This window comes from Thalassophryne amazonica, chromosome 16 (genome assembly GCF_902500255.1).
Source record: "Thalassophryne amazonica chromosome 16, fThaAma1.1, whole genome shotgun sequence".
Classification (NCBI taxonomy): domain Eukaryota; kingdom Metazoa; phylum Chordata; class Actinopteri; order Batrachoidiformes; family Batrachoididae; genus Thalassophryne; species Thalassophryne amazonica.
In genome coordinates this window covers 80,791,624-80,803,409 of record NC_047118.1, presented here as the reverse complement: position 1 = coordinate 80,803,409, position 11,786 = coordinate 80,791,624, and the positions used below count along the sequence as shown (strand labels likewise).

The window sequence follows — 11,786 nt, the reverse complement described above, 5'->3', positions numbered from 1 at the left end:
ATTAAGTCTGCGGGCTTGTTAACGAGCTCAGTAACCGCCGACGCGGGCCCCTCACACCGCCCGTGTCTGCTTTGCAGCTGGTGTTGTGCCAGATTCAGCGCACAACACCGGCATCACCTCTCTGTCTACTAAATGGAGCTGCAGCACACTTGGCACAAGTCCTGAGATTACGCTCGCTGTTTTAATGCGAAGCGGCCGGTACACCTGTTGCTGCAAGGACAGACTTCTTGCGGCAAAATCCACAGCACCGCACGTCTCGGCAATCTGAGCCCCAGAGCTCCATGGACGCTGAGAGAGGTTTATATATTTTTAATGACTGGGATTCTTTGCGGGTCTCGCCTCCATATCCCGCGATGGTACCGGAGGCGAAAGACAGTAGATTTTCATTGCGACACCACTCAATCAAACGGGTGTATGAAAAAGTCCCCCAAAATAATTTTCAAGCACAAATAAAAGAAATGTGTACTCACCAAACGTGCCGCAAGACAATATGAAGTTTTAAAAAAGTAGATCCTTCTGTATAAGACAAGAAAAAGGTGCAGATGCAAACTGACGTAAATCCACAAATTACAGTTGGCGTGCAATGCATGCTGGGAGAGAGGGTCTTCTCCGTGACGTCTCGGCAGCGTCCATGATGAGAGGGACAGTTTTGCGGAGGGCTAAATGTTAGCTGTAAATTTGTCATTTTTAAATGAAGATTTCTCTGTTGAATGACAGATCTGGGCTTCCAGATTTACTTTACTACATTCAGAAGGATCTTATGTGTAAATGTAAGTCATTTTTTGGTCCAAAGATCTGACTGCATTTATTTCAATGCAGGTCTACTTTAAACCTCTGGAGGGTATAGGCCATTCAGGCCCCAACCTAGACCAGCCTGTGCACCCTTCTATTTCACTGTGATAAAAACATGAACTCCAACACAGTCTGCACTGATAAAAAAAAGTCTGTTGGATTTACATGATTTAACTATGTACATTAGTGACACATGTTCAGAATGTGTCCAAATAATGCTTATGTTTTTAATTGGGATACATAACTAAATTACTTTATTTATGCACATTGTAATTATTATACTTTATACACTAATTACCGTTTTTGTCTATCATGTTAGCTTGCTGGGTACGGTGGTTGGCTTATTCATGGCTAATTTAGCTCTACTACCATAACTATCTTATTTTTACCATTTACAATTCTATTCTACATGGTGTAGCTTTTTAATGATTCATCAGTTAAGTTCTTAAGTTTCCATTTGACAGCATAATGATTATACTTTTTATTTTCCTATAGTATGCTAACAGAGTTACTTTAGATAGATACCAGTACACTCACACACTCACAGCTTCTGCTTCTACAGCTTAGCCTACTAACTATATTTGATTTCACTACTAGTCTACATACTAATTACCTTTACTACAGTCTTCTCCTGTGATGTCTTATCCTTCTTATGTCTTATTACTTATTATATTATTCATACCTTTTTCTTGAGCTGCTTGGGTGGGTAGGGAGAGTTCCCATGGAATAAAAAAGCTTTTTAACCTACCATCCCTGGTTCAACTAAGTGGCTCTACTCTACTCTTTTCTACTCTCCTATTTTACTCTTCCATTTTAGATATACCTTTGTATACTGGCATAGTTCCACCTTAGAATTGGAATATAATATATAAGGTATACCTTACTGAATTTTCATGTGCTACCGATGCACATATTAAGTCATGGTTTTTTTTCTCAACATGTCACCTTTAATTTTGGGTATCTTAAGAATGGTTATCATAATAATAATAATAATAATAATAATAATAATAATAATAATAATAATATCACCTTGTCCTGCTATTTTGTCAACAGTTAAGTTACATGTCCGTCACTATTTGAGTTGGAGATTGGATGCAGCATAAGTGGGCGGAGCATGCTCAGCGGCTCCGCCCACTTATGCTGCATCCAACTCTTACACTTATCTCCATCTCTTACTATTACCAACCTTTTACCTTTATGTTGCTTTCATTGTATTTCGATTCTTATATAGTTTGACAGCTGTTTTTTTTTTTTTCTTAAAGTGACCGCTGGTGGGTTCGCGGTCGTCACGTTGGGAACCTGCATGACCACCGCCTGAGTGATTAATAACGCAACACCATTGAAACGAGCGGGCCAATAGAGAAGGGAGTAGCTGTTTACGGGAGGGGAGGGGGCGACGTTTCCATGGTGACGGGACAAACCTCTTGCTCCAGGTATTAAACTGCTCCCGCTGTCATCACGCGCACAGACTCATCCACAGGAATGTCTTTTTCTCTCTGTCCCTCTGAAGGCGTCCACAGGTCCAACAGTCTATTTGTAGACATTTCAAAAGCTCCCGAACGTTTGGATTAAAAAACTTTTCAAAATAGCACGCAAAAGGTGAGTTTATTCTAACGTTAGATCATTTAATAACCGAGCCATCTGTGCTTTATTACTTAAATGGATCATTTTTGTAATTGATTTACGTTTCTTTGTACCATCATCTATAAATGTGTGAGAATTGATTTTTTGCAAACCGCATTTTTTAAACCCCATGAACGTAACAGCGCGTCACTGTTCAACAATTAATTTTATTCTTTTTTAAATTATTATTATTGTACTGTTTGTTTATTTGTTTTTCTTTCTCTGTGTGTGTTTGTGTTTTTTTTTATACTGTGGGTTAAAAGTGTCACAAAGAGGCGTTTATGTCCAGGTGCAGCCATCTGGTTTCAGATGAGAGCCTGCCTGTTAATAAAATAATAAAATATCTTGGTTCAGGACAGAACACATAAACACAGAGCAGCAGTCACAAGGCCACTGGTGCTGGATTTGTTTCCGTTCTGATCTGTGTGCAGCCGTCAGGAGGAGGCAGGAGGAGCCGCAGGGAGTCATGCTGTCTCTGAGCTGTGCTGATCCCTGGCTTCAAGGAGCCGCGGATCAGGAGGTGAAGGAGCCTCTGGATGACAGCCTGACCAGCCTGCAGTGGCTGCAGGATTTCTCCATCCTGGATGCCAGCGTGCCTCAGCTGCCTGCACACCAGCAGCTGCTGGGGCCCGAGGCCCCACCCTCACCCCTTGCCGGGGATCCAGCCACCTGCGGCACGCCCCCCACACCCGGAAAGCCCACAGCAGCTGCCTACAGCCGGATGCAGGTCCTGCCGAGTATCGTGGCGCACGGCCACTGTCCCGATGACGTAGACTACAAAACCAACGCGCACATCAAGCCGCCGTACTCGTACGCCATGCTGATCTGCATGGCCATGCAGGCCAGCAAGAAGAGCAAGATCACGCTGTCCTGCATCTACAAGTGGATAACAGACAACTTCTGCTACTACAGACATGCTGACCCCACCTGGCAGGTAAGACTGCTTTATCCATCCCTGTGACTACTCACATGAGCTTTAAAGGGGTCGGAGTTCATCAGCAAAAAAACACACCCCTTCTTTGTGACTTCACCATGAAGCTCTGCAACTGGTGCTGCAACAAACACATGTCTGTTGGCTTCCCTCACTACTGTCCTTCTTGCACATTCATCCAGTTTTTAAAAACTTCCTACTCCAGATAGATGAATCCTACAGCACCAAGCTGTTTTTGATTTCCGGTCGTGCTCTCTGACCAGACATTTCAAATGCATTGTCTAAGTCCACCCAGATGTAAACAGGTACCAGTCTTGGCTGAAGAAGTAACCTGGGATGGACTGGCCTACTATTCTGGCCTCCTTACAGTATAAAACTATAATTTGCAATAAAATTAATTAAAGAAAATGGGGTAAAGCAGCTTTGAACCAGTGATATTCTGTTTGGGATGCAAACACAAACTGCTTATGCCATTATTTTGTTGTGTACTGTTAATTAGTCTGAAAATATAATGAAGTGAATGAGCTGTTTTAATACCACTGATATATGTCCTGCTCACTTCTAAACACAATTTTTTTCATAGCTCCTCATTAATATACATTATACAAATACAGTAAAAGTATATCAGTAATACGAGAAACAACTCATTGTATTTTCAGAGAAGTTCTTGTTGTCTTTGAGGTTACAGGAGTTGCACTACTAATATATAGACGGACTTGAGTCCAAGTGTTCAGGCAATCTGTCTCTGTCCTTGGACAAGTCACTTCATCGCTGTTGTTGCAGTGTATTCAGCTGAAAATAAAATGAAACATGTGACAATGTGGTGTGGCCTCCATGGGGAGTTGCAGACTCTCATCTGCTTCTCGCTGCAGTAAATGGGGAGAAACATCAGCCTGATGTGCCTCAGGGTGTCTTTCCAGGGCCTAAGGGCTTCTTCAAGTGGTAACACCTGAATGAAAAGTTCTTTGAATTTAAGTTAGTAAGATAACTTACTAAATTCATTCATTTAAGGTGTTACCAATTGAAACAATTCACTTAAGCTGGTTCAACTATTGTATTTTTTCAGTGTATAATTAGTTTATCCAATCACTTATGGGCTCTGAAAATATTGAGACAGTGCATCTACATCTAGTGCTGCCCCTAAGCGAGAGAGAGAGAGAGAGAGAGAGAGAGAGAGAGAGAGAGAGAGAGAGAGAACAGTCTGTAATTCCTAAATGGTTAATGCAATACCTTTTTTTTCTTTTGTGGAATGTCTTCACTTAAAGTCAGAAGATACATATTGATTGTTTCTTTTAAATCCCATTGTGGTTGTTTACAGAAGCAAAATTACAAAATGTGTTGCTGTCCAAACTGATGTGATGAATCCCAGAAAAACCCTTTCAACCATTTACGGTGCATCCGGAAATTATTCACAGCGCTTCACCTTTTCCACATTTTGTTATGTTACAATCTTATTCCAAAATGGTTGAAATTCATCTTTTCCCCGTCAAAATTCTACACACAATACCCCATAATGACCATGTGAACAAAGTTTTTTGAGATTGTTGCACATTTATTAAAAATAAAAACTAATAAATCACGCGTACATAAGTATTCACACACTTTGCTCAATGCTGTAAAAAATATCAAGGTGGTTCAACTTAAAAACTTAAGTTCAGTTATAAACACAAGTAAACTAAATTTCAAGAAAAGCTTTTATTCAACTCAGGAAGGTCATTTCTAAGTTGTTAACCCAGGTGGACTCCAAATAAGATGTAGAAACATCTCAAGGATGAACAGTGGAAACAGGAGGCACCTCAGCTCAATTTCGAGCTTCATGGGTTGTGAGTACTTTGCTAAAGTTGCTGGGGGGAGGGGGGCAGGGAGGGGGAGGCAGAGTTACTCCAAAAAATGAACCACTGTTTTAATGAGAAAAAGTATTGTAACAATTTGCATAGATTTTAGAAGTTATTTCAACTTAACTAAAGTTATTTCAACTTAACTAAAGGAGTCTTGTGGCATTAACTCAGTTGAATGAACTTTTTTCACATTGTCATTATGGGGTATTGTGTGTAGAATTTTGAGGGAAAAAAAATAATCCATTTTGGAATAAGGCTGTGACATAAAATGTGGAAAAGTGAAGTGCTGTGAATACTTTCCAGATGAACTGAATGATTACATGATAAAGAACCACAATTTGCACTGCCATCTCTCCTACAGACCAGGTAGGTGTGTCTCAGATTAAGTAAATTGCAGTTTGTTCACTACACACGTCACGGAAGTTGAAAATAAGCCATTTAAAAATTTTTGCTGAAGTGGGATGTTGTTGTCACAATTGTGAATTCGTGGGAATGTTTAACATGAAACAGGAAATGTACAGTCAGGAGATGTACATGGACGGTTTTTGTAATTTTGCCTCTGTTCATTACCACAGTCGCAGAGCAGGTACGTCAGTGGATAAGGAGCTTGCCTGCCATTATGTAGACCTGCATGGTTCCACGTGCTACCTGTCTGTGTCTTTGGACAAGGCACTTCATTTGCATTGTCTCAGTCTACCCAGCTGTGAAATGGGAAGTAACATGCAATGGAGTGGTGTCCTGTCCAGGAGGAGTCATGGACATTTGCGCGCTTTACTCCACAGAAACTGGAGATAGGATCCGGCTTGATGCACCTCAGGGCCAACCACCAGGACTTACTACACCAATGGATTTGAAATGAGACAGTGAAGACGTGCCTGATGTATGTATTGTTAGCATTAAACATTTGGGAAACACAGCCATTTGGATTCATAGTACCTATATTTTATTTTCTGTACCCATAAGTAATTGAACAAGCAAACTATATGGATTTTTTTTTTTTACACAAATGATCACTTTTTCCACCAGTTGTGTTTAGATACATCAGGGGATGGATACAGGAAGATTTCCATGTCATTGAATATGTGTTGAACTTCATTTACATCAATCATGAAGGTGTACAGACAGGATGGTACTGTATAGTTCTGGAGTAGAAGAAATCCTATGCAGTCCTTGAGGCCCTTGGTGCACCAGAGGGGATGCCAGTCTGACTCAATTTACTTCCCCAGCCAAGAGGCCAGTACCCATTCATAGGTGGGTGGACTGGAACAATGCAGATAAAATGTCTCGACCAATGACATGGACATGTAGCATGAGTTGGAATCAATCCAGATCTACATATTGGTAACTCAAATCCTTATCCCACTGAGGCGTCTGCTTTACTCTGTCTTACTTTAATCTACCTGAAGTTGGCAAATCTCAATAACTGAGTGACCATGCAAGAAGGAGACTCATGAGGGAAGTCACCAAGACACCCATACAGCTCTCAAGTGGCTATGATTGTAGTAGCCTAACTCTGCATCACACAACTTTTGACTGTTGTATAACAAGTCACAAAGTAGGTGCATCAACCTTTGAGAGCTCCTGTGTGTGAAAAGTGTCCTAGGTAAAGTCTCTGCACCTCTCTACCCATTAAGGAACCGTGTCTGACTTCAAGGACACTTGCTGATCCTGGTCAAATTTAATACTTTTTTGGAATGTGTTGTGTCCAGTTACTTATGGATCTCACTGTGTTTTTGTTTTCTTTTATTCGACTAATTGAATGATCGACAAAGCAACTCTCAGACCCCCCCCCCCCCCCACACACACACACATATACCCATGCAGACACACACAATTGTGCATATACATTTCACCTGAGTGAGGCACAGAAGGAATCTGCTGTTTGCTGCATTTTGAGTTTTGTTTCCCCATATTTAAAGACAAACACTAAGTCAGAGTTCTGGTCCGGCTGCCAAATCAAGTGCACTCAAAAAACTGATGTATTGGATGAACTCAATTCAATTATGTGCAGGATTTCCATCTAATGAATATACGAGGTCTGTCCAAAAAGTATCAGACCTTTTTATTTTTTGCAAAAACCATATGGATTTCAATCATGTGTGATTGCATCAGCCAAGCTTGAACCTTCGTGCGCATGCGTGAGTCTTTTCACGCCTGTCGGTTGCGTCATTCACCTGTGAGCAGGCTTTGTGTGAGCAGTGGTCCACCCCTCTCGTCGGATTTTTATTGCGAATAAATGTCTGAACGATTTGGAGCTTTGCTGCATCAAATTTTTCCATAAACTGTGAGAGACCTCCAGGTGGACACCATTCGGAAAATTTAGATGCATTTCAGCGATGATTTTATGGGGATTACACAGATTAAGGAGTGCTCCAGCCGGTTTAAAGACCGCCCATAGCGTCTGAGAGTGCGGCGCACTCCGAGCGCCGATCGACAGGCTCAAACCCTGCTGAAACAACCAGATCATTTCCAACGTGAAGGCTTTGTTGATCCGGGACGTCGTCTGACTTTCACAAAAAAGGCAGAAGGCGTGGACATCAGCACTTTTTCGGCACATTCTACTGTTACAGGAGTTTCTTTCATGGAAAGAGAAGCGGGGGATTGCGCCACCGTGCCACTCATGGTGCGGGACAAAACCACCTTCGTGTTGGTCTCACAGGACGGCTTTCAGGTGGCTTTCAGACGGCTTCCGTGGCCTTTCAGTCGTGTGACTATCCGAGAAATTGTGCATGAGCTGGACATGCCCCAACATGTTCTGTGAGGCTTCATCACGGTGTTGCTTTGCGCCATGCGGCTCCGTCCTGACGCGCGGAATTCCTCTGCATGTCTGTCTCAATGTGCCGAAAAAGTGCTGATGTCCACATCTTCCGCAATTCCTGTGCTAGTCAGAGGACATACCGGATCAAGACAGCGTCCAGTTTAGAAATGAACGGCACATTCCACTGTTACAGGAGTTTTTGTCATGGAAAGATGAGCGGAGGAATTCCGCGCGTCGCGGCGGTGCCGCATGGCGCAAAGCAACGCCGTGATGAAGCCTCACAGGACATGTTGGGGCATGTCCAGCTCATGCACGATTTCTCGGATAGTCACACGACTGAAAAGCCACCGGAAGCCGTCTGAAAGCCACCTGAAAGCCGTCCTGTGAGACCAACACGGAGGTGGTTTTGTCCCGCGGCATGAGCGGCACGGTGGCGCAATCCTCCACTTCTCTTTCCATGAAAAAAAACTCCTGTAACAGTAGAATGTGCCAAAACAGTGCTGATGTCCACGCCTTCTGCCTTTTTTGTGAAAGTCAGACGACGTCCCGGATCAACAAAGCCTTCACGTTGGAAATGATCTGGTTGTTTCAGCGGGGTGTCAGCCTGTCGATCGGTGCTCGGAGTGCGCCGCGCTCTCAGCAGCTGTGGGCGGTCATTAAACCGGCTGGAGCACTCCTTAATCTGTGTAATCCCCATAAAATCATCGCTGAAAGCCATCTAAATTTTCCGAATGGTGTCCACCTGGAGGTCTCTCACAGTTTCTGTAAAAATGTGATGCAGCAAAGCTCCAAATCGTTCAGACATTTATTCGCAATAAAAATCCGACGAGAGGGGTGGACCACTGCACACACAAAGCCTGCTCACAGGTGAATGACGCAACCGACAGGCGTGAAAAAACTCACGCATGTGCACGAAGGTTCAAGCTTGGCTGATGCAGTCACACGTGATTCAAATCCATATGGTTTTTGCAAAAAATAAAAAGGTCCGATACTTTTTGGACAGACCTCGTATGTAGCCCCAACTCAAATTAAGCACATCCATGCAAGATAATTTAATTTAGTTGGGACTACATATATCCTGTCCATATGACCCATGGCAAGAAATGATGGCATTTTTTCACTTTTGCAAGGCTCTGCAGGAACAAAGATTCCATAAGTTTCCCCGTAGGACATTGTAGGAACCTTCAGGAAAAGTTCTTTTGACTGATAAATGATTGATGAGGCTGTTAACTGTACTTTCCTGTTCATTCCCCGAGCTGAGACATTTCAGAGCATTTTGCTTTTTTAAGCTGTTGAAAAGTGCAGATAATATTTAACAAAGGTCACGGCTCTCTTTAGAGTTCAGTAGAAGGGGCGGGAGGGAGGGTGGTGATTTGGTACCCAATGAATTAATGAGGTCTGTGCTGCTCTCAGCCACCCCACCTACACTTCCTGTTTCACTCCAGTTAAATACGATCAGTTTGCAGTCTGATGAAGCTGTTACATGTAAATTCCCATCTCTGTTTTCAGAACTCCATCCGACACAATCTGTCCCTCAACAAATGTTTCATCAAAGTTCCCCGACAGAAGGGTGAGCCAGGGAAGGGAGGATTCTGGAAGATGGACCCACTGTATGCAGGTCGCCTCCTGAGTGGCGCGTATAAGAAGAGGAGGATGCCACCAGTTCAGATCAACCCAACCCTGCAGAAGAGGCTCAAGCTCAACTGCCAACCCCAGTCCCAGTGCCATGGTAGCACCTCAGGTGGTACTTGGGACTACCAGGCCACATCTCAAGACCCTGGTACCCTCTCAGGTGGTACCTGGGATTGCCAGCCCCAGTCCCAAGACCCTGGTAACCCTTCAGGATTTCAGAATGGCCAATGCATCAACCCAGTGTCCCACTGGTTCCTCACAGAGTTAACAGAGGAAACCAGAGCCAACCAAAACTCAGACCCCCATCTGACTGAGGGAGCCATGCTGGGATCTCAGCCAGCAGTCAGGAGAAGAGGTGAGCACAAGAGGAGTCAGCCACTGAGCTTCAGAAATAGCAAACCCTTCGGACCACTGTTTGCCATCTCCTCACTGTCATCTGTAGCTGACCAGAAAGAAGATGGACCTCTTCACGGCGACTTTGATTGGGATGCCCTGCTAGACGCAGCTCTCAGAGGGGAGCTCACTTTGGGTGCAGTACATCTGAGTCCAATCCTGAAACAGGAGGACCTGGCAGCAAGGGAGACCCACGTCACTCCCACAGAGCAGCTGACAGGGACCACAGACATCCAAGTACCATCTGAGACCCAACGGAACAAAGCCGTATCATACGTTGAAGAGGATACCTTCCTTGCCACAGCCTTCCTGGAGAACACATGGCCAGAAGGACAAGACCTTTGTACCTCAGCTGTCAACCTGGACCAGCTGTTTGGCCTTGGAGTGCCCTTAGATGGAGAACCAAGTACTCGGATTGATACACTTCTTTAAGAAATTGCTTTTTACCCTAAAACTCTTCAGTGCTTTTCTAGAGAAATACAGGAAAAGGAATAAAACTTTTTCTTTTTTAAACTGGAGTAAACTTTTGTTCATGTGTGTTCTTTGAATGATGCTTTGAATCTGATCCTTGTTGTTCTCTATGTCGACCTGAACAAAGATACCACAATGTACAGCAGCTCATGTTATTGCTGGCAAACATTCATCTGAAACAGTGACTTGAGATCAGATAAAAATAAATATTTTTGGATGCAGCATCACACATCATGTCTTTCTGCACATTGTAAACATGCCTGTCCATGTTGTAGATGACACCAGGATCAAGTCCTGGGACTGACCCAAAGGAGCTGATGATATCATATGATCTGAACAGGTTTCAGACCTCAGACCACCTCTCTCTTTGTTGGTGAAGATTATTGTATTTTCCGGAGTATAAGTCACAGTTGGGAAGGTCCTGTGTCTTATACTCTGGTGTGACTTAAATACCAAAAAATCAAATATTTGCAATTAATAATAAGAATATAATTATAATTACTATTTATTTAGGGCTTTCCCGGGAATCAAAGCACTAAACAAAATAATGAAGATATTGAAAGAATAAATGTCAATAATAAAAAGTACACCACAATAATGCACAAAATCCCCAAATTAAAGAATTGACAATAGAAAAAAAAAGGTGCGACTTATACTGCGGGGCAACATATATATGAGTTTTGACTCTTCAAGAGGCATATTTTTTAACAGGTGCAACTTGAGCTCTAGAAAATATGTTTTTTATCGGCAGGAATAAGATGAACATGGATCTGACTGAGTTGGATTGTTTCGAAATTTAGCTTGAGATAAATTTGACATTATTCTTGGATTTTAATGAGGATCAAGCAGTACAAAAACTGGGCAGCAGCACGTGACTTAACTAGAGAAGTCTAGTGGCATTAACTCAGTTGAAAGTTGAAATAATTAAGTTGAAATAATTTAAAAAAAATTATGTAAATTGTTTCATTAATTTTTCCCGTTGAGACAGCGGTTCCTTTTTTAGAGTGTATGAATTCAGCAACAAAACTGCATGTATGAATTCTGGTGCGCTACTTTTTTGTACACTTTACAATGGCTCTTTTGGGAAAATAATGTTCAGAAAAATGCATTTTCATTTTGGGTAAGATGAGGTTTAGGGTTAGAATAACAAAAATAACAAGTACAAGTAAATGGACTGCATTTATATAGCGTTTTTCCATTTGCATCAGACACTCAAACGCTTTACAAATAATTCCTCACATTCACCCCAATGTGAGGGTGCTGTCATACAAGGTGCTCACTACACCGGGAGCAACTAGAGGATTAAGGACCTTGCCCAAGGGCCCATAGTGATTTTCCGGTCAGGCTA

The 11,786-nt window shown here is 42.6% G+C and overlaps 1 protein-coding gene across 1 annotated transcript; it reads left to right on the top strand.

Annotated features, from left to right (window-relative positions):
- Positions 1–2,279: 2,279 nt before the first annotated feature.
- Positions 2,280–10,473, top strand: foxj1a (forkhead box J1a). Its single transcript, XM_034190528.1, has 3 exons — positions 2,280–2,391; positions 2,847–3,349; positions 9,452–10,473. Exons 2-3 carry the CDS (start codon positions 2,882–2,884, stop codon positions 10,397–10,399), a joined length of 1,416 nt encoding a protein of 471 aa, XP_034046419.1. The 5' UTR covers positions 2,280–2,391; positions 2,847–2,881; the 3' UTR covers positions 10,400–10,473.
- The last annotated feature ends 1,313 nt before the right edge of the window (positions 10,474–11,786 follow it).